Genomic DNA, 27225 nt, shown 5'->3' with positions numbered 1-27225 from the left:
CACTTAGTGGCACATCCAATATCCTGAGGTAGCACCTGGATAGTGAAATCTCTGTGAATATGGGGCCTTTTTCCAGTGCTTTGTCTGTTTATACATCTGGGCAGAGTTCCTCTAGACAGCGTTCACTGACTCCTTAGATTCCTTGGAGCAGTGGATATGATCTATGAGTGGATATGGTCTATAGTTCTCTCTGGGTGTAGTCTCCTGGATCCATTGTTTTGATCATGGATGTCGTGAAATGAGGAGTAACGGTAGTTCGAACTAGGAAGCCTAGTTCGAACTACCTAGTTCGTGCCCCGTGTAGCCACGCTGCACGGGGTTCGAACCAGCGGGGTTTTAAAAATGGCGGCTCCCTGCTTATGCAAATGAAGCCCGGTAAATTCAAATCCCGGGCTTCATTTGCAAGTGCGGTATGCCTACATTACCCTCCTAGTTCGAACTAGGAGGGTAGTGTAGACATACCCTCAGAGACTAATCAAAATATATAGAATCATGAGTTTTCATGGGTAAAACCCACTTCATCAGATGAACTGGAGTGGAACTATCAGAAACCAAGACATATATATTGAGTTGTCTGTTTTTCTAAAAGCGACTCAAATGGTACATAAAAATTGGAATTACTTCTCCATAGTCAGTTGCTGAAAAGCTTAGCTTACAATAAGCAGTGCACTGTACCTGTGCTATGAAGTCCATTATTCTCCCCTTGATATGAATATCTTCAAGAGGGACTGGGTTTCCAGATGTGTCCTGAAGACCAGTTTTTATAGGATTCAAAAGATTTAAGCTTGGTAATGCATAGTCTAAATATAAAAAAAAATTAAGAAAGGTTAGTATAGTGATAGAGGTAAAAACATAATCCCACAAACCAATGTCCATTTGGCTCATGTTTACAACGAATTCAGAATATGTGGATTAAAAATAATACCCAGTGTCTGTTAAGAATATACACAATGTTATTGTTCTGTGTGATGGGGTGACGCAACCCCGCATTATGCCAGGCCCCCCCCGGGGGCCGGGAGAGATAAACCAGCTTTCCCCACCGCTGGGGAGTCTGCAGGGGCAGCTGAAGCCCGCTGCGGGGACGGTGGCTTAGCAGGGGAGACTGCGGCAGCAGCTGGAGCGTGCTGCGTAGTCAGCAGCTGGGCTGGCGCTCCAGCTGGTCCGCCGGGGGAGATACCAGCACAAGTGGATGCCGGCGCTGGAGAAGGCACCGGAGGCAGGGCCCGCAGAGGCGGGGGAGGAGCAGACTCAAAAGACACCAGCGCAGGCGTACTGGGGAAGGGCACGGCCGAGCCCCGGAGAGAAAGGGGCAGTGCCCTTGGCATTATAGGGAGGTCAGCGGAGGGCATGGATGAAAAGTGTCCGGCCCCAGGGGAAAAGACGAGTGGGACGCTCAGGTGAGAGGAGATGAGGAAGCAGCCCAGGGTGGGCGTAAGTAAGGTGCCAGCAGGCTGATGAGTTGTGGCACGTAGCCCCATCAGCCAGGTGGGAGGAAAGCGGATATTTTCCCTCACCTTAGGGCCCTGGTCTGGGGCCTAGAGAGAGGGTGGGCCTGGGCCCCCCTTACACCCTGCTCGGGGTAACCACTGAGCCAACGTGGTTCACAAACACACGCCCGATCAGGAGGGGCAGGTCAAGGGGACGGGAGGAGACAGAGGCAGAGAAGGGGGACTTAAGGGCATGACCGAGTCTCTCCATGACATTCTGCAATAAGGGCTCTTTGAAGGATCATGAGTTGATGATAGGTCTTTCATAAGATATTTGTTTAGCTTTTGGGGAATAAAATGTGAATTCTTTAAGAGCGTCTGATGTCTTATGCTAGGCCTTCTGAAAAACATTTTGTCAGAAGGAGAAAATCAGCATAAATATTTATTCCCAGAGAAAATTTGTTAAACAGATGTTTCCAAGATACCACACGTTCTTGACTAATATTGGTAAGAGCTGTAAATCAATTAAAAATATTTTTTAATTATATTAAAATATATTTGATCTATATTATTCAAGAATCACTGATTAATATCTAGAACATTCATGATTTAAATATGGTCACAAACAAGAAACATTGTTCACCTTTGAGTTGTAAATGACAATGCGAGGTCACCGGCCGATCTTTCTCTAATTCTGTCTCAATTCCAGGCTGAAACTGCTTTACTTGGTCTCCAACAAGGCAAAACTTAACAATGTATCTCATTTTAACCTGACAGGTTTTGTATACGACAAATTCATCATCCTATTACAAGCAAAGAGAATTATTTTACAAATATAATAAAAGCTACAGGTATTCCTACAAAGTCTGCAAACTGATTTAAGAACAGATCTTACGTGACATCTCAGCTATGATCCATAATATCACCATATGGTGTTAGTACTACTGCTTTACTGTTTTCAAAGCACTACATCTCTGTTCTTTTCTCTTTGCTCAAATTTCACTACTGACAGCTCCTTCTGACTATGTCTACACTGCACTGTTCTTCTGGAAAAATCTATGCAAATTGCGAACCACAATTTGCGTAGCTTTTTCCACTTTTTTTTTCAGAAGAGGCTTTTCTGACATTTGTCCCATTGACACTGGGATAAATGTAGGAAAAAAAAACCTCTGTCATAAAACAAGGTTTACAAGGATGCCAAAAAAGTGTGTCTGCTCTTCCGAAAAAAATTTTGGAAGAGCAGACGTGTTCCCTCGATGCGGCAGAGATTTTCCGGGATACCGGAGGTATCCCAGAAAAAATCTGCAATGTAGACATAGCCTTTGTCTTCTTGGCTCACTCACCAGTTTATGCTTTCTTTCATGGCATCCTCTACTTGGGGAAAAGCCACAGGTGTCCAATCTCTCTTAAAAATTATTTAAAACACAATTGTTCCTCAAAGGAATGCCAAGTAAAATTATCAGTTTTCTTTCTATGGCTGCATAGGCAACAATTATGCCTATTAGTTTGCACAGTATTGCACTTATTCCTAACTTTATAGTTTAAACAATATGAAGCAGGGGTTATATTTATTTTATACTTTAATAAGATAGTGGAACACTCTTTCATAGTTGTTTTCTATACTCCATATGTGACAGAATGACAATAGCCCAAACAAACCTTATAGAATTAAAATAAGTTTTACTGAATGAAAATTAAATTTTCATAGCAGACCTATTAAAAAGCAAATGCAATTGTGTATGTGATGTTGTGACATTAAATGTACCTTCTCTAACAATGGAGGATACTAATGAACTTTCTCCATTCTCAGCCTTTGAAGTCCCCCAGGGACATATGCATACATTGGTCCAAACTGGATTTTCATGAGACTCACCAAGAAAAAACTTTTAGACAAAAAACCTAAGTTTAAAATCATTCAGAGCCTTCTTTCTGATACACCAATCAAGCAGGATCCTGTACCGACCTAGAAGAATAGAGTGCACTGACCTAGAAGAATTTGGCCTGGTGAGACCTCAAAAGGCTGTATGCTTGTTCTGAGGTGAAATTAATGAATTTGTGACCTCCATAAACCTCTTGGGTGGGGTAAGATTCGGTAAACTCATTAGCATGCATGTACTTTTATTGCTTTAAATGTTTTCTCCAAAATATTTTTTCCTTGAGCATAAAGTAGGCATGGCTGGAAAGAACTGTGTGGTAAGTTATACTTATAACACTATTATTAATGATATGATGTAGTCATGGATTCCATGACTTTACCTGACTTCTGTGACTTCGGCTTCAGTTGTCTATGGCAGAGCTGGAGCTGTGCTCCCTAACCTATGGCTTCAGCTGATGCTGGGGCTGTGTGCCCCTCTCACAGCTGTGGCAGGAGCCAAGGCAGTGCACCTACCCTTCTCACAGCTTCAGCTGGGGCCGGAATTGGGAGTGTGTGTGTGTCCCCCAGTTCCCTGAGGCTTTAGGCGGGTCAGTGCTGGGCTGTGCACCGCACATGATTTCATTTGATGCCAAAGCTTGAGCTGTTGCTGTGCGCCCCTTTCCTGTGGTTTTGGTAAGAGATGAGGCCACAACTGCGTGCTCTCCCTCACTATCCTATGGCAACAGGAGGGACTGAAGCTGGAGCTGTGATCCCCATGGTGGTGGGGCTGTCACTCCCCATCCATTGGGGTTCAGCTGTTATTTTCCCTCCCTCCTCATGCTCTCTCTCTACCCAGTTATTAAAAGTCACAGACAGGTCACAGCTCTCATTAACTTTTGTTTATTGCCCACAAAAGTCTGTGACTTTTACTAAAAATAACCATGACAAACCTTTAACCATAACTATTATCCATCTACGAAGAGAAGATAAGCAGGTCTGTCTGGGCAGACTATCTGTGCTGTGAGTTACACAGAGGAGGAGGGGAACTGTCTGGCCTGGAAATACCAGAGGTAGAAGATAGTGAGACGTGTCTTCATACAAGAGTAGCAAAAGCTGTGAGCCTGAGGGTCCAGGGTGCTTGCTGAACCATGCGAGGAAATAGAGGTGCAGATGCCCTGAACTGTGACACCAGACACACAAAGTTTCAGTGAGTGAGCATAGCTTCTTGACAAAATAACTTCTGCTCTTAGTGCCAGGAGTCTCAGTGGCCACCAACAGATTGGGGAAGGAAAGCAGCAGGTTGTGGGACTAAGGAATAACAGCATCTTCCATGCCTGCTACAAATGTCATCTGGGGCTGAGACATGAGACCCTGAGTGCAGAGCAGGACATCTTGGCAGGACATCAGGCAGGGCAAATCAGGAATCTCCTGAGTGCAATGGCCAGCAGTAACAGAGCAGCAAAATAGCAGTTGCGGGTATCGGTGTTTGGGGCTAATCCTCCCGGTGCCCCCATGACTGTATAAATAGCCCAGATGGGCTGGAAGAACTGCATACTTGGCAACCATTCTCTACTCTCAGTGCAGAGCACCTGGGAGCCAGGACCCTCCTTGCCCTTTCCTTGCACTATGTGAAAGTGGTTATTATAGGATGCAGGGGAAATAATTTCCTTGGAATGTAGCATTTAGCATCTATTTGATACATAAGAAATATGCAAAGTGGAATGAAATTCACTATAAGTGAAGCAATGCCTTACTGAAGGGATTAGTCTAGTAATGCTGCAGCCTTGGTAGAATATGGTTTTCAGCTAGTATAGACAACGCCTAATTATGTTCAACATCCAAAACCTATTGTGCATGTGGTATATGAGACATGAAAGTGCTGAAAGGTAGTGAAGTAGTTCAAGATTTTCACCCCACTTCATTAGAAACAAGTTCAATATAAAAATCTCTCTCTGCTTATTTTTAGGAAAATTCCACTGTAATAGGAAATAACACTAATAGGTTTAATTTAAATAAAGCCCTTCATGCCATAGCTCAAATGGTTTTTTTACACATTTTTAACATCCTGTGATACAGGTATTATATGCACTTTATGCAGATGAGGAAATGGAGATAAAAGTGATTAAATGATTTGACCATTTCCCACATAACCATTCAGTGGTGGAATGGTAAATACTACCTAGGTGCTCAGTCTCCCTCTGTCCTCTTATGTAACATTGGCACAATAAATCCAAGAGTTTTAAAGAATGTCAATGCCCTTTTTTGGGCTGGATCTGATTTCAGTACCTCAAAATCTGAATAGATGTTTTCTGTTTTACGGACTCCATGAACACTGTCATATCCTGATGGCGCACTAGTTAATGTCACATCTTTTTTATACAAGTCCAAACAGGTTCCAAGTGCTACATTACAAACAGCCAATAGTCGCGTTCCATCCATTTCACTTGGTGAAGAATACTTAATACTTGTACTATAGTTAAAGAAAAATCATATATACAGGCACAGACAGTTTGGACAGTTTACATTAATATGCATTTCTTATTTTAAGTTTCAATAGAAATGTCAATAAAAATGGAAAGGAATAACTTTCAACATTAAAATTATCTTAAAATTAAATTAAAACATTACAAAAAGAAATGTAAATTTCTTTAAGAGTCAAAAAATCACAATATTATAATTAAGTATTTCAGACCTGATGGAGTCACTGAAATAAATGCCACTCCCTAAGTTCCCAATATCAGTTCTTTCCAAGCCATGATTTTCAACCACTATCTTTGGTAAAAGGAGACCTCTAGAAAAGAAATAGCATTACAATTAATGAAGGTAGAAGGATGTTGACATATAGTCCCATGATTAATACATCCTGAGTAACTCATAAACAAGACAAAATACAATTTACAGAAACCAAGAAAAGGGAGTTCTGGAAAATGTTCAGTAAAACAGAGACATTATTGGATTAGTTACAACAGGGGTAAACCATGGGTGAAGTTCATCAAGGGAATATTACAGTATGTATTCCTTACTTTTCTAATTCTAGCACATAAGAACAGCATGTTACAAAGTGAAAAAAAAGAACAATGATCACTGGCAAACATCCACATTAACATGAAACCAGCACATAAGATTTGTCTGGTTTATCTAAAATAGTGCTACTTTTCTATAAACTACTGTGTGTAACCTCATATACATATCACAAACACATACATTACCTAAGCACAACAAGGGTGGGCATAAAAGGTAGAGTATTCAGGAGTAAAAGGGAAATCTGATCCCTAACTTTAGTCTTCTTTTATGGAAAGTAGGTCTTGTCAAACAAACCAAATTTCAGTTTTTGATGAGATTACAAACTTGGTTGATATAGGTAACTGAATAGATGTAATATCATTAGACTTTTGTAAGACATTTGACTTAGTACTGCATGACATTCTTGTGAAAAAAATAGCACTATATAATATCAGCAAAACACGTCTTAAATAGATTAAGAACTGGCTAACTAACAGAACTCAGAGAGCAGTTGTCAATGGAGAATCATCATCAAATGGGAATGTTTCTACTTGAGTTCCTCATGGATTGGCTAGGCTAGGTAGGCCTGATGTTGTTCAATATTTTAATCAGTGATCTGGAAGTAAATATATAATTCCTAATGACATAAAGATTGGCAGAGTAATAAATAGGAATATACAGAGATATCCATACCATAGGAAGGACTAAATCTTGGAACAATAGATATGTGAATAGAACAGAGAATGTTTAGTCAGTCACTATTAGGTTATTTTCAGTTTTGTTGGACTTTTTTGTGATGAGCACATGCAATTCCCACTTTCACTTCACTCTCCAAACTGAATCCCATGGAAGTAATTATCTGTATTTTAATCTTTTTTCTCCAGTTGCTCTGTAACACCTAGCAACCAAATAATGTTTCAGAAAGTATGGTTTGTTTTGTTAATAAAAATTACTTTTTAAGACCATGATCTGATTCCTGTGTCCTAGGAGGCAAGAGGCTCTGTGTGCGCATGCCTAAGACTGCAAGGTCAGCTATTAAGAGAATTGCGGTTTTTGTTTGTTTGTTTTTTAAAGCACTCTCAAGAGCAAGGGTTAAAGAGCTTAAGAGTAACTCACAGAAAGAAATTCCCAAATGTGTCTTCCTGGGTTCTCAAAGGGATGTTTGCAATCCAAGGCCAGGGAATCTGCGACCATGGGGAGATTTTAAACAGAAACTTTTAGTGGCAGGGTATGTTAAAGTCTCTTGCAAGCCCCTGTCTTCTGCACTCAAAGAGCCAGAATGGGGAACAACCTTGACACAGTATCATAGATGTGCATGGCCCTCTACATGGAAATAGAGTTAACAGATTCTTGTTATCAAGAGCAGCAATCACAAAGGATAATTACATGAACACTCACTAATTAACTCAGTACTTACTACTGTGAGCAGACCCATAGAATTTGTTAGTACTGCTACTACTTTTGGCTGCAAATGTTTGATGGATCTAATCCTTAATTACATCCAACACACAGGATGAAAATAAACAATGTGCATGGTAAGTTATTGGTTACAGCAGCAGAAGTTTGTTTTGTGTGCTTAATAGTACATACACACATATTTTAAAAAATAACATCTAAAATGGAGGATGGAGGTCAGCAATATAATGCTCACTAGAAGGAGAGATATTTATTCACATTTATTACTCTTTCCACTATTTCTCTACATACTTTGTCAGGGTAATGATTGAACTGAAATAGAACACACTGAAAACAAATTAAGTTATTTTGCTACTCAGGAGTGATGGATATGAGTGGTGTTGTCCAGCACCCAGTGACGAAAGGGTTAAACTTAGGTTTTTCTCTTTGTTTTAATTTGCTCTTTTCTTAGTTGCTTTGTAACACCTAACAAACAAGTATGTTTTATCAAGTATATCTTTTTGTTTTTGTTAATAAAATCACTTTTTTTAAGGTGATGATTTGATTCTTGTGTCTTGGAAGGAAACAGGCGTGTGTCTGCCTAAGACTGAGAGATCATCTACCAGAGACTGCAGTTTGTTTTCTCTTTTTTCCAGCTCTCTTGTGCTAAAAGAGGTCGGGGATACCCCCCTGGAAGGAGTCCAACTGCTTCCTTCCTGGGTTCAAGAAGAAAGGGGTCATTTGGTGGTGGCAGCATGCCTCCTAAGGCCAGGGAATCTGTGGCTTTGGGGAGCTTTTAAGCAGAAGCCTATAGAGGCAAGGTATTTTTAAGGTCTCCTGTGGGCCCCCGCCTTCTGCACTCTGAGTGCGAGAGCGGGGAAGAGCTCTGACACCAGATATTTAAATTATGTTTACTACCACAATATCTGACCACTTATATCCATACTAGTCCTTTTCCAAAAAAAAGTACAGCTTTCTAATTTATCTCTTAAAAAAAGATTTTTTCAACTATGATATACCTGTATAAATGACATTGTTGAAAGATTAAACCAAGCATTTGCTTAGTGTCAGAAAAATGAGTCCTTTATAACCTCAAAATATTAAACAAAAAAGTAAAAAGATGATGGAAAACGTTAAGGAAAAAATACTGCAGTTCTTACCGTGAGAGAATTCCAACAAAGTTGCGCACAGATGATGCATGGAATAAGGACTGAATGTTCCCAAGATTGCTCAGAAACTCTGCTGTTTCACTTATTCTGCCAACTCTATATATTTTTAGAACTTTCACTGGACAGTCACTGCAAAAAATTGAAAATTTTAAAGTCATGTGAGTTAGAAAGTTGTTCAAAATTCAATTAATAGATAAAAGGTGAAGAACTAATTTGTACGTCAACAAATGACTAGTCTTCATTTGTTTTTCTTTCATAATTACAAGAACAAGACTCAATACAAAGGAGCATTTATTAAAAACATGCTGCAAATGTTTAAACAGTTAAGACAAACAGGAATACAAATCGTAATTCTATAAGAGCTATCCAACTGGTGATTGCCTATAATCTCATAATAGTTTTCCCTCTTTTCTATAAAATGTACTTATGTTTCATAGAGTTCAAACTGTAGTAGGAATGTGAAAAATGCAGAAGATTTGTTTTCCAAAATATTAACAAAAACAGATTTTGAAGTTTCCACTTATTAGGCCTACTCGTTTATTGTCCTTTTGGAGTCAACCATCCAGGTGACCTATGGGGAAGAGCTTTCTAGCTTGTGGTCTTCACAGACTGTAGCTGCATTACACTACAACTTCCAGCAGCTACTGACATTTATCTTTTGGGACTGTATATAGCACCAATGGCTGCTGAAAGTTGTGGCACACTGAGTAAGGCTTAAAAGGTATCTTTCTGGATCAGGGCCTGCAAGCTCAGTCCCAAGCAGTCCTGCTAGAAGCTCAGCTGCATATAAAATACACATTCACTTACAAAACAATTTTGATGGGATCCTTTCTTAAAGATATTTAAATAACAAATTCAGAGTAGTAGGAATAGGAGCTGAATTCCCTCAGTAACCCAAGCAGAGAGGAATTTAGCAACATTTTTTTAAAAAATTTGCTTCTTTGGGTATCATTTCAGGTCCTGGGAAATCCAGGCTTGGTACAGATGAATGGCTCCTGTTTCACATAATGCTCCAATACACTGTATTAAGTATCAGAGGGGTAGCCGTGTTAGTCTGAATCTGCAAAAGCGACGAGGAGTCCTGTGGCACCTTATAGACTAACTGAAGTGTAGGAGCATAAGCTTTCGTGGGCAAAGACCCACTTCGTCAGATGCATGCATCTGACGAAGTGGGTCTTTGCCCACGAAAGCTTATGCTCCTACACTTCAGTTAGTCTATAAGGTGCCACAGGACTCCTCGTCGCTAATACACTGTATTGTATCTTGGCTATAGCTCCCAGGCTATAGCTCCACAGGAGGCTACCTACGGAGTTAAGATAAGGGGAACTATGCAGCATAGCTACAATGCCACATGTACGCTACTGTAACTCTCTAGTGCAGCTGAAGTTTATAGTGAGAGAAGAGGTTTTTTCACGGTTGTAGGAACTCCATCTTCCTGAGTGACAGTAGCTCAGACAACAGAAACATTTGTCCATCAGCCCAGCTGCATCTACACCAGAGGTTAAGTCAGCATAGTTACAGTGCTCAAGGGGGATTTAAAGCCACAACTACAGACCAGACCTTTGCCCCATTTTCAAAAGTGACATGAAGTTCATTGTAAAAGCAACAGATATGAGGGTAGGTACTGGATTGACTACTGGCCTTCCAGCCTTCTGCAGGTCCTTCATTTTCAGGTGGCACTGCTACTGATCTCTGCCATAACCCTTTGCCTGCATCTCTTGTGCAAACTTTTGGCCGATTTCTTATGTTTCTACAATTGCTCCACAACTGCATCTGCACAGTCTCTTCTCCCCATGGGCCTAGAAGAGCCAATAACTACTGCATGCTCCAAGCATTGGCAAATCTAGTGAGTAGATCCTGAACCAGAATGGTCAGTTGCTTACAAGAAGGGAGGGATGGTAAGTGGTAGGAAAAGACATATTAAAATATGCCATGATTTTAAAGGAGGGGCCTCTGAGACTCGGGGGCAGTGGAGTTCAAAACTGTGTTCATAGCAGTCAGTGCAAGGTACTATGGGACAACTGCTAGAGAATTGTTAGTGTCAACATAAGTCATGCAGTGTCAACTAACATGCTGATATCCTGAGCTTTCAAGCCCTGAATTCAATGCTATACCTGCTTCTTAGCTTGTGTAAATGCCATCCCTGCCTATTCCATAAGCCTGCTGGCTCTAGAGGGTGTGGAATGTTCCAGACACCAAAGATCTCACTGCTGTGACAAAATCTGATGGTCCACCCTCATTCTTGTAATACTACTGAGATCATCTTATCACTATTAATCACCTACCTGTGATTATTTTTCAACACCTGTTGTTGAACATTGCAAAATTCTTCACTGTTTGGATTAATAGCTTGTAGCTGGCACCTCAAAGCCCGGTACTTAGCAAGAGAGGGTGGGCTAGGGCTTGACATACTTGTTTCACACACATTAAGCATGTCTCTGATTAGCTAAAACATAAAGATATAAATGATAACTGATATATGGATAATATATTGTAATGGTTTATGAAGAATATTCTAATTCTGTACATTTTGGTGAGGTTTTTCTGTAATATTATCCTTGTGACATTTAATAAAGAAAATAACCAAAATCTTGAATAAGGAAAGAGAGAAAATTATAGTAAACAGAAATCATGCACACAAATTACAGTGAAATAACATTGGAATGGAACAAAGGCAGAAAATATTTCAACTTATTGATTAGCATGTTTAGCAAGAGTGAGACCAGGTATGGCACCTTATGTAAACAAAATATGGCGGTTAAACTGTTTTAATAAAATTCCAACTCAAGGCATGGATTAGGTCATCTCACAACAGTTTAGCAAGCCAGTGCTTTCTGTTGGCTGGCTGTCATTTTGACTTTGCTCTGGGCTAGTCCCAACCCCCTGGCTGCCACTCAGCAGCTACAATAAACTTCCGATAATCTGGCACCTTTAGGACCCAGGGGGTGCCGGACTATCAGATATGCCGGACTATCAGAAGGGGGGGGACTATGAGCGGTCTGGGGTGGGGTGAGGGGGATCCTTCCGATAGTCCGGCTCTGCCCCAGGCGTCCCGATTCAGCCGCTGCTGGGTCAGTTTCAGCAGCGGTTGAATCGGGGACGCCTGTGGCAAAGCAGCTGGGGTGCTGATAGGTTGGTCCGGTAGCGCCGCCCCTCAGCGCTGCGAGACCAACCTGGCAGCACCCTAGCTGCTCTGTCCCAGGCGTCCCCGAGTCAGCCGCTGCTAAAACTGATCAGCGGCTGACTCTGGGAAGCCCAGGGCAGAGCTGCTCTGCCCCGGGCTTCCCGGAATCAGCTGCTGGTCAGTTTCAGCAGTGGCTGAATAGGGGTACCTGGGGCAGAGCAGCTGGGGTGCTGCCGGGTTGGTCCCTTAGCGCTGCACCTCAGCGCTGCAGGACCAACCCAGCAGCACTCCGGCTGCTCTGCTCCAGGCATCTCCAAGAGCAGCTGGAGTGCTGCCGGGTTGGTCCCGCAGCCCCGAGGGGCAGCGCTACGGGACCAACCTGGCAGCACCCCAGCTGCTCTGCTCCCGGCTTCCCCGATTCAGCTGCTGGTCAATTTCAGTAGCGGCGGAATCGGGGAAGCCGGGCGCAGAGCAGTTCCAATTGTCTGGCTGCCCCAAGCACTTCCGGGTTCCTGATGGTGCCAGACCATCAGGAGTGCCGAGCATTGCATGCCAGACTAATGGAGTTTTACTGTATATTGTGTTGTCAGAAGAACCACTGGTCAATCAGGAGGACAATGGCTCTAAAAGCAATGCACAAAGCTGGGTTTTGGAGCATAGGGAATGGGAAAAATCTTAGCAAGGAGAAGTGTTGCTCTGAGGATGGAGAGTCCAAGCAATGTAGCACCAGCTTGTGCCTGGAGATGTAGCATATACCCAAATTCTACTGATACCAGTTCATGGATTCCAAGATTAGATGAGGCACTGATCATATAGTACGACCTCCTGTATAACAAGAGATCATGATGGGGAATCTAACACACAAACTAATTATACAACATTAAATTATAAAATATTATATTGTTGCCACATCATCAGTCATGGGCAAGATTTATGGGATGTGAGATTTCTGGTACCACAAATTTTCTGAGGGTCAAAGATAAATATATCTATCTCAGGGTATGTCTATACTACCCCGCTAGTTCGAACTAGCGGGGTAATGTAGGCATACCGCACTTGCAAATGAAGCCCGGGATTTGAATTTCCCGGTCTTCATTTGCATAAGCGGGGAGCTGCCATTTTTAAATCCCCGCTGGTTCGAACCCCGTGTAGCGTGGCTACACGGGGCTCGAACTAGGTAGTTCGGACTAGGTTCCTATCCTCGTTCCACGAGGTGTACCGGTAGTTCGGAATAGGAACCTAGTCCGAACTATCTAGTTCGAGCCCCGTGTAGCCGCACTACACGGGGTTCGAACCAGCGGGGATTTAAAAATGGCGGCTCCTCGCTTATGCAAATGAAGCCCGGGAAATTCAAATCCCGGGCTTCATTTGCAAGTGCGGTATGCCTACATTACCCTCCTAGTTCGAACTAGGAGGGTAGTGTAGACATACCCATATTTTAAAGATAGTTGTTTTGAACCACTAATAAGCTCCCCATTGCTACTTGGATTCAAAATAGGACTTTATTTTAGTAGCCCTTGCTAGAGTTAAAAATATCCTACTCACTAGTAGTGTGACAGTGTTTATAAGTGACATTATACAGGGCATATCAGTGCTTACTAGCAGTCTGAAAATGTTACCTGACAGAGGTCCTGTTTGCTAGATAACAGTTTTTTTGTAATATTATAGTCAATTCCACTTTTGTGACGTATAATTCGATAAAACTCCATCATCATCGCCTTCAGTGCCTCTGCTGGTGTTCCCTCATTCATTGCATTCTTCATTTGGAGTAGAATGCCTTCTGCTTTGCTCACCTTCAAGAGAAGAGATTATTAAAAATTAAATTCTAACAAAATAGTTCAACAAGCTTGAAAAAGGTAAACACTAGAAATAGAGAGTAATTTCTTTCTACACTAAGATTATAATTTTTATTTGTTCTTTGTTATTGCAACATGAGATGAGTACAGTGACTTTTTGCAATGGAGTTTGGCAATCAAAACTAAGGACCTGATTTTACCCTCATGCTGAGCTATTCTGTGAGTAATCATACTGATTTCAACAGGACTAATCAGAAAGTAAGGGGAACAGAACCTGCCCAAGTAGATAACAAAAAAGAATATGGATTTGATTAGCTGGTAATGCCTTTTGGTTTATTGTAAATTCACAAGGTCAACCTAATTCTTTATTAAATAATGGAAAACTTATCACAGATGGTTTATGGTTGGAAACCACAGGAAGATTAACTATAAATATTAATGAAACTTCTAAATCATTAGTTTATCCAAAGTACACAAATCAAACTGCAAAATGTATTTGTAACAACAGCCTGAAGATTGCACTCTAGGGCCATTGTTCATTTGACATTGTGTCCAAATTAGAAATAAAATTGGAAATAGATTTGCTCGCTTAGCTGAAATTAGTTTCAATAGGGCTGTTACTTGTAATACATTTCCATTGGATCTTTTCTGCTGTAGATCACAGAATAGCAGGAAAAAGGCAAACCATAAGCAATATCCTGTAGTTTAATAGCTTTGAGATAGGCCAGGGACTTCATAACCAAGTTCTATTCCATGTCAGTATTGATCCAAGGTTGGTCCTTGCTTCACAATGGCCCTTTGGCAACATTAGAAAATGTATGCTAACCGAATCGCAGCTTTTAAATTCCTATATTTTAGAAACTTACGACTGTTTCTCAGGAAATTGCACATAATGGTGTTTCTGGCAGTGAAGTCAGTCAGAATATATTAGTATTATCAAATTAATTCTTACAGAGGGACACACTGGGATTCAAAACTTTTCACTTCTAGGACTGTGGTTCATATCTTATCTATAGTGGTAATGACTGAATATTTGTTAGAGAAGAAACAGGCGATCCAGAAGCAGATGGGGTAAACAGAACTGTTTTATTGCCCACGCATGTTTACCTTGGACAGTCAACACAATATCTGAGTGGCAACAATTTTGCACCAATTAATCCCTTTTATCTATTTTAGTATGTTAATTTGCACATCTATCACTACTTTTCCTAAAACTTTATTTAGTAATGTTAACTCCCATAAAATGAATATTAATAACTATACCTGCCCCTGTTTATTGTTAACTGGTTTTTAGTTGAATAAGCATTACATACTGTCTTAATCGGCAGCTTATAGGGAGGGAGAGAGTGCTTCAACCCTGAAAATGTTTTTATGGACAAGTGTGAAGACAAAATAAGACACTGTTCAGTGCAACCATCTTCCAAGGCTACCAGGACAAAGGGGAAAAACATGTTTAAATGGCAATGGCATTGCCTATTTTGGCTAGACCCCTTACCCACTGATGTATGGTCATCACAGACCCTATTAATTTTTACATATCCCAACAAATATCATCTCAGTGGACAGGTTCTGACATCTCCACATCAAATGATATGTCTAATTTATATATTAACTGATTTATAAAATGCACCTACTGCAGTCTGTCTCTCTCTCTTGCACACACACACACTATTAATAATGCACAGTACTGATCAGTGTCTGCATATTGGAAAATTTTCACCCCTAAAAGACTCCAAATCTCTTTCCCACCTTACATTGTTCTCCAAAGATCAGCAGCTCTGAGCATTATCTGACCAGCAAGATGCATTCCAGAGCTAAGGGATCCTAGCTGACAATGCCTTTTCTCCGCATTTAAAAAGTGTTAATGTGTGTTCCCTAGTAATCTCAACTCCTGTAGCAAAATATATAAAGCAAACTTGAAATTAAAACAATACTAGTTTTGAAATGGAGGTGTGTTTAAATACAACTATATCCAGTATAGTTCTGATCCTAGGGCACAAAGAGCAAAATACTCTCGCTTGAAGTAAAATACTTACATTAATACTTACATAACATTAATTCTCAAAGAGTAATCATCTCCCAGCAAAATTAACTTACATCATTGAGGCTGAGGTTGTTTACTGGCTCAAGTAGTAAATGGTCCAAATGACCAAGTGCTTCTGCCCAGATCAGTTCTACAAAAGCACTAATTTCTTGGGATAAAGTGCTTGAATTTATAGCTTCCTCTAGAAGTAGCTGTAGTAAACAAATATTAATGAATAAAAGCAAAATACAAAACTTGCATCTGCAGTTCTCACACTGGTAAAATTCTCATTGATTTCCCTGTTCTTATACGCAATATTCTATGATATGCATGTTAACTTTTACGATGACTTCTTTAGGCCCATTGATAAAAGGGGAGACTTGTTTACATAAAGTCTTCTGGATGAGGAGCATGGTAAAAGTGAGGCCATGTTCTTGCTTGAAAGTTGGGTGGGGTGTCTGATAATGAATGGATGTATTATTAAATATAACACAGCCAGTTTATTTTGCCACCTTTGCTGGAAGAAAGTCCACAAAAATCTCTACTACACTGCGATTCTTTCTCCTTTCCCTTTAAAAAGTCCCCAAACCACTTGAACCACAGCCACGATTCCTGTGACCAAATTTTCTAATCAATCCCCTAAACTCAAATGAAGACTCTGTCGTACACAAATACTTCAGCTAACTCAGTTGTTCTCTGCTCCCCTTTTCTTTCCTCCATTGTTTGTGGCAGACTACCCCAAAATTGCTTCCATGCCTTCCCCAGTCTTCATGACTGCAGGAGCAATTCAGTTGAGAGTTGATGGATAATGGACAGCAGGTCACTACTATTTTCTTTATTATGCAATTGATTCCTGTAAGTTCAGGATTCAAACTCATAGCATCATAGAATACTAGAACTGGAAGGGACCTTGAGAGATCATCAAGTCCAGCCCCCTGTCCTCACGGCAGGACCAGGCACCATCTAGATCATCTCTGATAAATGTCTATCCAACCTACTCTTAAATATCTCCAGAGATGGAGATTCCACAACCTCCCTAGGCATTTTTTTCCAGTGTTTAACCCCCCGAAAGGAAGTTTTTCCTAAGGTCCAACCTAAACCTCTCTTGCTGCAACTTCAGCCCATTGCTTTTGTCCTAACATCAGAGGCCAAGGAGAATACTCCAGTACTCCGAGGCTAAGTCTACACCACAAGGTTTTTGCGCATAAATGGCCATTTTTGTGCAAAAACCCATGGAGCGTCCACACCTCAAGCACGTTTTTGCAGAATAAAATCTACCGTCAATCGACAGAACTGAGGGCTTTTTGCAGTGAAGGTATAGCTCCTTCTACGAGGCATAACTCTTTTTTGCGCTACAACTCTTGCACAAAAAGGTGCGTGTGGATGCTATGCAGGGGTTTCTTGTGCAAAAAGAGCCTATCTGAAAAAGCACAGGTGCTCTGATGGCCATTCTGTGAATGGCCATCAGAGCTTTCTTGCACAAGAACGTCCATACAGTGTGGAAGCTCTCTTGCACAAAAGCACATCGCTTTTGCGATGCACTTTTGAGGTGTGGACATGCTTTTGAGCAAGAAGTTTTTGCACAAGAACTCTTCCACAAAAGACTTCTTGAGCAAAAACCCTGCAGTGTAGATGTAGCCCAACTGAGGCCTAATCATTGCAGGGTAGAATCATGTTTGCTTTTATTGCAACAGCCTCACACTGTTGCCTCACAATTAGCTTGTGGTCCACTATGACCCCTAGATCCCTGTCTGCAGTACTCCTTCCTAGACAATCACTTCCCATTCTGTATGTGTGAAACTGACTGTTCCTTCCTAAATAGAGCACTTTGTATTTGTCCTTATAAAACTTCATCCTATTTACCTCAGATAATTTCTCTAGGTGGTCCAGATCATTCTGAATTATGACCCTATCCTCCAAGCACTTGCAACCCCTCCCAGCTTGGTATCATCTGCAAATTTAATAAGCGTACTCTCTATGCCAATATCTAAATCGTTGATGAAGATATTGAATAGAACCGGTCCCAAAACAGACCTCCTGCCAAAACCAACTTGTTATGTCCTTCCAGCTTGATTGTGAACCATTAATAACTACTCTCTGGGAACAGTTTTTATGCATCCATCTTATAGTAGCCCCATCTAGGTTGTATTTCCCTAGTTTATCAATAGGAAGGTCATGTGAGACCATACCAAATGCTTTACTAAAGTCTAGGTATACCACATCCACCGCTTCTCCCTTATCCACAAGACTTGTTATCCTATCAAAGAAAGCTAAAAGATTGGATTGACATGATTTGTTCTTTACAAATCCATGCTGGCTGTTATCTCACCTTATTATCTACCAGCTATTTGCAGATCAATTCCTTAATTACTTGCACCAGAAGTTAAACGGACTGATCTGTAGTTTCCTGGATTGTTCTTATTTCCCTTTTTATAGATGGGCACTGTATTTGCCCTTTTCCAGTCTTCTCGAATCTCTTCCGACTTCCATGACTTTTCAAAGATGATAGCTAAAGGCTCAGATACCTCCTCTATCAGCTCCTTGAGTATTCTAGGATGCATTTCATCAGGCCCTGGTGACTTGAAGACATCTAACTTTTCTAGGTGATTTTTAACTTGTTCTTTTTTTAAATTTTGACTCTAAATCTATCCCATTTCCACTAGGAAAGTTATTGTTGTCTTTATTGAGAGTACATACTATTTCTATTGGTTTAAAAAGCTCTGGCAAAAATAGTACAAGCCTATCACCAAGACACTCCTCTAATAAGGTAAAACCTGGAGAAGTAAGGTAGGGCCATACAAACCAGTGCAATCCACACATCCAAAGGTGAGAAAGAAAGTATAGAGAGATTTTCTAATGTATACAGAGGGAGATTATTAAAATATTTGCTTTTTTTGCTCCAGTGATTACCATGAAGTCGGCATTTTCCATTAGTTACTGCATAGCAGTATCAGACAACACAGTGTTTTGCTTAGAATAAGAAAGAATTGTTGGAAGATACTGAAGATATATCATTAAGAACAGAAGAATTCAAACAAATAAACCATACTAACCTCCTGTAATTTCGTGGAGGCTAAATAATCTGCACCTAGGGGAAGGGTTTCTCTTAACAGGAAATCTTGGTTCTTCAGATCTTTAACATAAATCTCATAATTTTCTCTTACTTCTTCAGAAGTCTTAGTTCTTATGAACAGTTTTTTACTCTGTGAATAACATCAAAATACATAAGAAAAAGACTTACAGAAGTTTTGTGGTATGCCACACTATTGTTTGAACCTCTCTAGTCTGGCACCTGCAGGACCTGACAAGTGCCAAACCAGAGAATTATCTGAATCATGAGAGGTCAGTATTATCTAGCACCATTACCAACTTTTCCACTGCTTAGTAGGCTCTTAGAGACATTTAGGAGTAACTTAGAGCGAAATAACATCACAGACCATGGAGAGCCAGAACTGATGGCTGTAAACAAACTTTATGGGATCACAGGAAACTTGGCCACACCCATGATAAGTAGACATCCAGCTAAGTAAATCATGACAGACCATGGATATTGCTGGATCAGAGAGTGCCTGATTAGAGAGGCTCAACCTATACCAGCTGAGACAAACAGGCAAAAGGGTTATTAATTGTGAACAAATTGACCAAAAGATCGCCTTAAAAACTAACTGAAATTTAAACACCTAATTTAAATATGAGCAAAGAAGGAATGGCAAGAACTGTGGACAAACTAAACAAATGAGAAAAAAAACATTCCAAGAATGCCTAACAGTTGACAATGTTGATATAATCTAAGTACCTGAGAGGTGAAGTGTTTTTTTTCAGAATTCTAATAGGGCATCTAGCACTGTGGGATAGGTGTTCTCAGTATTGAAATAAACAACCAAACTTGCAACAATGGCAAAAACCCATGCATACCGTAAATCCATCTGACATGCTGAAGTGTACAGATATTCGAAAGGGAAACTCACACGATTCCTGTGAACACTGCAATTCAATAACTACAAATTCTTTGCCTTTCTCAATATTAATCTGAAAAAAAAAACCATTTTAATTTCAATACATTTCCAGTTCATATTTTCTTTAATGTTTTCTTCAGCTGTTTGTTGTCATACTTTCCAATATCCTCCACAAACTTTTCATTGTTATAGGGAACAATCACGGTTTACTGCTATGAAAGCATTAATGGAATGAATAGCAATTATTTATTATTTTCATTCCTGCAGCATCCAGAAGCTCTAGTCAGTATCAGAGATCTGAAAGTCTTCTGCATTTTTAAATGAAAGCTTACTCTATTTAAATTACATTTAATATATTTATAGCAAACCTTTGTTACCTGTATAAACTGCCCAAAGACTAGATATATTATTGTACTGTATTATTACCTTGTGGGTTTCTATAAAAATTAGTTTGTTTGAAGCAGAGTTAGGCACTGAAAGAGGCACTACTTTATATTGGTATGTCAATATTGTTCTTTGTTTCTGTGACCATGATGGCATAATAATTTGTAAAAGTAAAGAATTAAGTAATGCATACAAAACTGCAAACCATTTTTTGATCCTACTGCATTCTACTAACATAAGAGATGTCACTAAAGATGCTTACTTTTTCAAGGACATCATATTTTGCAACTTCAAAATCTTGTGGAAAATAAGGAGTATCTCGATCATTTTCTGTATAAAATCTGAAATCAGAATAATTGAAATTGTCAAACTTTTAAAAATAAATCATATAAATCCGTATTTTTATAAGGTTGCACCATCACATTAAGTGCCAGCCTCACACTTATACAATGTAAGTCTATTTTTTCAGAGCTCAGGAAAATAAAAAACTTATTCTGAACAAGTAAAAATCACTGTCATAAAAGTTGCACTAAAAGTTGATTTAACTGCCTGGCCCACTATTTTGCTAAATGGCTTCTATGATTTTGACCACCCAGTTGCATTTTAGCATTCCTCAATATTAGTGGTTCTCAAATTTTTTGGTCCGTGGACCACCTGGCTCCGTGTAAACTTTTACATGGGCAACCAGTTGCTAATGGAAACTCACCGTTAATTACATAATTACAGTAGACTTCCGATAATCTGGCACCTTTTGGACCTAGGTGGTGCCGGATTATCAGATTTGCCGGAGAATCAAGAGGTCTGGTACAGCTGCATGGCTTAACAGCTGGCCCGGACACAATCTCCCTCCCTCTCCCCTCCCCTTTCCTCTTTGCAGCTCCTCCCTGCCGTAATCTGATCCTCCTCCCCCTCCCTTCCCCTTTTCTCTTCAGGTCTCTCTCCTCCTTGCTGTAACGTGATCCTCCTCCTCCTCCCCTCCCCTTTCCCCTTCGCTGAAGCAAAATGCTCTTCTCCATACTGTAACACGATCCCACTCCCTTTCTCCCTCCCCCAATCTTATGCTTCCTCTGGTTACAGCCAGCCGTGTGCTGAGCAGCAGGCTTTTTAATCAGCTGGTCAGGAGCGCTTGGCATTTTGATGCCAGAGTATCAGGAGTGCCGAACAGTTGGATGCCGGACTATCGGAGTTTTACTGTACATCCAAACCATTTTGCTAGTGCTGCAGCTAGGAAGAACGGTTTAATTTAAATTATTAAACAGATCGATCGTTTTAACTTTCTCATGTTAGTTTATCAAAACTAATTTTAAATAAAGTAAAAATATTAATTTATGTTCAACACAAAAGATTTCAATGTTTTCTTTATGGCAGGGGTGGGGAACCTTTTTTGGGTTGGGGGCCACTAACCCACCAAAAAATCAGTTGGGGACCACACAAGTGAGAAGCAAAAGAACTCCCAAAACCTTCAACCCTCACTGATGTGGCCCCCAACTGAGACACCTCACTCCTCTGGTCAGGGCCGGCTTTAACAAGTGTGGGGCCCGATTCCAGGGGCAGGGTCTGTGCATTCTTCTCAGTGGGATCCTCTTTCTCCTTAATGTCATGCTCAGAAGACAGATGGTTCTTTTCATCTGTTATCAAAATACATTCCTTGGCATTACTCCATCTACCTGGCTTACTTAGGTTTAACATATTAATAGCTCAGAAATCAATAATGCTACTTAGCATCTGCAAAGTGCTTTCCATGTTCAAAGAACTGTATGGATACTAAATAATTAATCATCACATTACTCCTATCAGGTAGTTAAGACAAACGGTAGTAGGTTACAAATAGAGAAACTGAGGCAATGAGGTAAAATGATTTGGCCAAGATCCAACAGTGAGTTGGTGGCAGAGCCAAGATTAGAATTTAGTGGCTCCTGACTCTTAACCCTGTATTTGTTTTTCAAGACCACAGTGATCTGTAACTTTAATTTATCCATGAGATACTAAATTTTGCATTATAAGTTGTTCAGAAAAGTAAAATGACATTTTTACTACAAACTTAAAGAGGGGGTGAACAACACACAAAACTTAGAGATGACAATTAATTAGGAGATACTGCTATCACCAAAAACCAAAAAGAAATAAAAGTTACTTAGAAGGGTTAAAAAATGATTATGAAATAATGAACAAGTCTCAGTCGGAAAAAAATTATGACACTATATGAGGGGATTAATAACCTAAAACAGGTTATTTGGTTTATTTTCAAATTCTTGAGTAATCTCTCACACAGTCAGAACGGACATCTTGTATTTTTCTTTCTGAGTAGAACTGTAGTCTGTACCTTAATTATAGTATTTTAGTATGTTCAAAACCTTCTTCTATATTCATTACTATTAAGTCCATACTTCTATTATTACAGCATGCCCTGTAGATTTCATTATTTCTCAAAGTGTGTCGTCTTAGAAATGAACATAGTATTCTGATAACTCAATCTATGGTGCTGAACAAAAGTAAGGCTTCTAACTAACTACAAGTGATATTTTTTCAGTGGCATCAAAAAGACTGTCATGGTTGGATTTATTATTTTACCCATACAGATATTCCTATTTCAGGGCCTGATCCAAAGCCCATTAAAATCAGTGGAAAGACTCCAATATGTTGTCGTCCTTTATACCCAGCATCTTTTCTGCAGCTACTATTATACCAATTTTTGGCAAACAACCATTGTTGCTGATCCATTTAAAATTAGTTCTAAATGAAAACTGCCTGTGACAAGTTCCCGTAAGGGAGTCTGGGCCAGACACCAGGCGCGCTGGGTGACATAATGCTCCAGGGTCTCCGTCCGCTTCTCCTCCCCGGCCCTTGCGCTACTCTCCCTCGCTGCCCCCTCCCCCGTGTGATCGCTGGCTGTACACACCGGTGAAGTGGCCAGTCTCGTCTCCGTCGCTTGCTCCCCGCACAGGGATTTGGCACCGTCCCCAGTGCAGGGCGCCACTGCCCCATCACACTACCCTTCCAAAGTAACCAGCCCATAAAAAATGTCACTAAATATACTTACCACAATGGCTTGGCTTTTGGTCAGAACTACCTTCCAATGATTTACTAGTTTCATATTCATCAGCCTGTAAAAGTTTTCCTTCTTCAGCTGATTTCCATATGAAATCGGCACTTACAATGGGAAGCTGATGCTTCTGGATAGTTTTCAGATGATAAGAGCTGAGTGAAGCAACATTATCCACAATGACATGGGTACACTGAAAACAAGGTTAAAAATCACACTCATTATGCAGATACAAAAATAAGTAGCTACTGCAGATTTAGTTTGTTTACTCAATAGTCATTTCATATTTGTAAATAATATAAGAATAGTGAATTACCTAACTCTAAAAGACAACATATTAAGATAAAATTTCACAAGTTATTTTTTGGTTCTTAAGTAATTGATATGATTAGATGTTGCCATCTGTCCATACTATAGAGGTGTGGTAACGTGCTGTGGGAGATTCTGAGTTGACAATACAAGATGATCTGTCTCATCTGTTGAATACTTTTGCTGCAACTAGACTCAGTACTCTTCACTTTTTGTTCTAAACCCACATGCACTTTTAAACAGTTGCCATCAAACTGATGCATTGCAAGGGAAGGGATTATGTGTGTATGTTGTATTCCTAATATACTTCCCTTTAAACAATTCCTTGTCACCTCTTTCTATTATACATAATTTAAACAATAGGTTCCTGAAAGCTGGGACCTGTTATTTTTTAAATGTTTGTAAAGTGGCACTCATTCCTATGGAGTAGTATAAATAATAGTAAGGTTTAAACAATTTGTTCAACACTCCATACAGAGAAGTCATGTATGAGCTAAGGAAAGCATCCATATCTCTGAAACATCTTTCTTCCCTAATTAGAAACCACATTTGCAGTTTCAATCAGAAAAAAACAAGAAGTAAAACACATAAAGATCAAACCACCTTCTCTCCCAGGAGGTAGGTCAAAATTGAGGCACACCAATATGGACTCTTGGCATGGTTCACTACTTCTGTGCATAAAAAATATCTTCATCTTCCAGGTCTTAAATCCATAATGTTCTGTTTATCTTCATTTCCCACTGAATTCAGTGCTAAGCCCATCCTGGGATCAGGTACCTGGCATTATTTCCACTGTACATTTAATGTGCATTTAAATGTGCATTGCAAATAAAAAACTACAATATAATTGCCTTCTTTCTGGCATCCATCTGCTCTCACACCCAAACTTTGCTAAAGAGCCCTACAAAACATGGAAACTAGGTAAAATTACAAAGGATAAATAAAAACAAACTATACAAGTCTGTAGGAACAAAATTAGAAAGGCCAAGGCACAAATACAGATTAAATGGAGCTACTATATGGTGGGTGCATAAGTGGATGGAAAACTATTCCCAGAGAGTATTTATCAGTGGTTCACAGCCAGGCTGGCAGGGCAGAGAGAGTAGGGTCCTGCAAAGATTAGTTCTGGGTCAAGTATTGTTTAGTATTTTCATAAATGATTTAGATAATAGCATAGAAAGTATGCTCATAATGTTTGTGGACGATACCAAGCTGGGGTTCCAACAGCTATGGAGTACAGAATTAAAATTCAAATTGATTTGGACAAACTGGAGAAATGGTCTAAAGTAAATAAAATGAAATTAAGGACAAATGCAAAGCACACGTACAAAATGGGAAATGGCCATATAAAAATGAGTACTGTGGAAAGTATTTGGGGATTATAGTGGATCACAAGCTAAATATGAGTCACCATTTTGCAAGTTAAGTTCACATCATTCTGAGATATATTAACAGGAAGGTGGTAAGCAAGTAATTCTTCCACTCTACTCTGCACTAATGATGCCTCATCTGGAGTACTGTGGCCAGTTGTGGGTGCCACATTTCAAGAAAGATGTGACAAATTGAACAAAAAATTCAGAGGAGATCAACAAAAATGGTCAAAGATCTAGCAAACATGACCCACGAGGAAAGATTAAAAATTGAGTTTGTTTAGTCTGAAGAAGACTGGGGCGAGAAGGTGAGAGAAGCACTAGATAACAGTTTTCAAGTACTTAAAATGTTGTTATGAGGAGGATGAAAAATTGTTCTCCTTAACCTCTGAGGATAGGACAAGAAGCAATGGTCTTTAATTGCAGCAAGGGAGGTTTAGGTTGGACATTAGAAAAAATTTCCTGTCAGAGTGCCTAGGGAGGTTATGAAATCTTCCTCATTGTATGTTTTTAAGAACAGGTTAGATCAATACCTGTCATTAATGATCTAGTTATTACAGAATCCTGCCTTATGTGCAGGAGACTGACTTAGATGACCTCTCAAGATTCATTCCAGTCCTACGCTTCTATGATTTTTAATAACCCAAACAAAAATTCAGCTAATGCCTAATGCAAGACCTGTCACAATGTGCAATACCTTGGTGATAAGAAAAATAATGGCCTGGTAATTTTTTCCTGGAAAAAGACTGCCATAAAAAATGATATAGAACAAAGTAAAGACATTCTGGTCCATTTGTGAACAGGAAGGATATCGTTCTTAATTGTTATGTGACACCTAATGATTATATAATAGATGCATTACAACTGCACTGATAAATAGAATTATTTATATTAAAATGTTTACCTGGAGGCTCTCTCATTCACACACTTTCTACACCATTTAATCTTTTTCAGTGTTCATATTACCTGTTATTTTCCCATTAGAGCACACACACAAAAAAGAAAATAAAAGAAATATACCTCATGATTTAGCATAAAATAAATTAGTCCACCATTTTCTTTAATGCACGTTCTCAATCTGTTCTTTTCCTGAATGGGTAAATGTTTCACTTTAAGAAAGAACACACAGTTTGCAAAGATCGCCACAGTCATCCTATTAAAAAACAAAACAAAGTTTTAATTAAAAACAACTTCCAAAATTTGCTTGCATTCCATAGCCCACCCAAGTGACCTATTACTAAACATTACAGCCTTGTCTACACTAGAAACATTTAAAAAAGATTCCACTGAAAAAAGGCCAACTCTGAATAGACTTTAACTAGGACTGTTGATTAATAGCAGTTAACTCAGGATTAAATAAAAAAATTGTGATTAAAAATAATCACAATTAATTGAAGGCTAAGGAGGTTGGCGAGGTGACAAGTTTTGCCCATGAACAAGAACAAAGGACTGAGGTAGGGTTGCTAAATTTGGGCTGCTAGAAGGAGAAGACACTTCTGGACTGCAACTCAAGGGGGTCAGAGAGGAATCTGGCTTGGTCTGATCAAGATGGACTTTGTTCTGAATTCTATTCTTGGTGATAATTAAGAACGTCTAATAAACCCTTCTGTTTTTACTATGCTGGCTGAGAGTCACTCCAGAGTTAGGCAGGTCAGGGTGCACTGCTTCCTTGGGTGTTTAGGTCTTCCTGAGTATCCAGTTCAGGGGGACTTGCTGAGGGGAGCAGATAGCTGCTGAAGGTTCTGAGATTCAATCCCAGGAGGTGATGAAGGCAAGAGGCTTAGCTCAGTGAAAGAATCTGACCCTGAGGGGGTTGACACATGGAAGGGGTCATCCCAGGCGCTGTTCCAGAGCTGCTTGAGAAGGCTGTTCCTGTGGCTCTGTGACAAATGCATACAGTTGCTGGAAATGTATATAAGATTATTATAATGGAGATTGCCTATCTCCTAGAACTGAAAGGGACCTTGAAAGGTCATCAAGCCCAGTCCCCTGCCTTCAAAGTAGGACCAAGTACCATCCCTGATGAATTTTTGCCCCAAATGGCTTCTACAAGGATTGAACTCACAACCCTGCGTTTAGCAGGCCAATGCTCAAACCACTGAGCTATCCCTTCCCCATGAAATAAAGAATTTTTAGAGCTCTGCAAATCTGCAGATATCGGCTTTATATCCAAGGACCATGTTTGCAGATCACTGATTAGATGCAGATACAAATTTTGTATCCCCAGAGAGCTCTATGAATTTTCATGTAATGCTGTTGTGTCTGTAAGGGTCTGTCTACACTACAGTGTTATTTCAAACTAATTTCAAAATAATTATTTCAAAATATTTCTTATTATGAAATAACGTGTCTACACACAAAATGCAGTTTA

At 39.8% G+C, this 27225-nt stretch overlaps 1 protein-coding gene across 1 annotated transcript in view; it reads right to left on the bottom strand.

Annotated features, from left to right (window-relative positions):
- The window catches only part of LOC149525834 (protein mono-ADP-ribosyltransferase PARP4-like), a 64159-nt gene extending 38085 nt beyond the window's left edge, over positions 1 to 26074 (bottom strand). The window contains exons 1-14 of the mRNA XM_089777842.1: positions 25875 to 26074; positions 23173 to 23368; positions 21622 to 21760; positions 20395 to 20473; positions 19708 to 19821; positions 18846 to 18995; positions 15867 to 16004; positions 13593 to 13766; positions 11135 to 11295; positions 8841 to 8978; positions 5975 to 6073; positions 5569 to 5752; positions 2071 to 2230; positions 676 to 800 (exon numbers count right to left, since the gene is read on the bottom strand). Of these exons, the coding sequence (XP_089633968.1) occupies positions 676 to 800; positions 2071 to 2230; positions 5569 to 5752; positions 5975 to 6073; positions 8841 to 8978; positions 11135 to 11295; positions 13593 to 13766; positions 15867 to 16004; positions 18846 to 18995; positions 19708 to 19821; positions 20395 to 20473; positions 21622 to 21760; positions 23173 to 23368; positions 25875 to 26006 (1989 nt within the window). The 5' untranslated portion in view covers positions 26007 to 26074. The remainder of the gene's footprint in view (positions 1 to 675; positions 801 to 2070; positions 2231 to 5568; positions 5753 to 5974; positions 6074 to 8840; positions 8979 to 11134; positions 11296 to 13592; positions 13767 to 15866; positions 16005 to 18845; positions 18996 to 19707; positions 19822 to 20394; positions 20474 to 21621; positions 21761 to 23172; positions 23369 to 25874) is intronic.
- Positions 26075 to 27225: the final 1151 nt, after the last annotated feature.

The sequence above is a fragment of the Pelodiscus sinensis genome, chromosome 1, assembly GCF_052426305.1.
Source record: "Pelodiscus sinensis isolate ZL-2025 chromosome 1, ASM5242630v1, whole genome shotgun sequence".
Taxonomy (NCBI): domain Eukaryota; kingdom Metazoa; phylum Chordata; order Testudines; family Trionychidae; genus Pelodiscus; species Pelodiscus sinensis.
The sequence above is the reverse complement of the archived record's forward strand: the minus strand, read 5'-3'. Positions and strand labels throughout refer to the sequence as shown.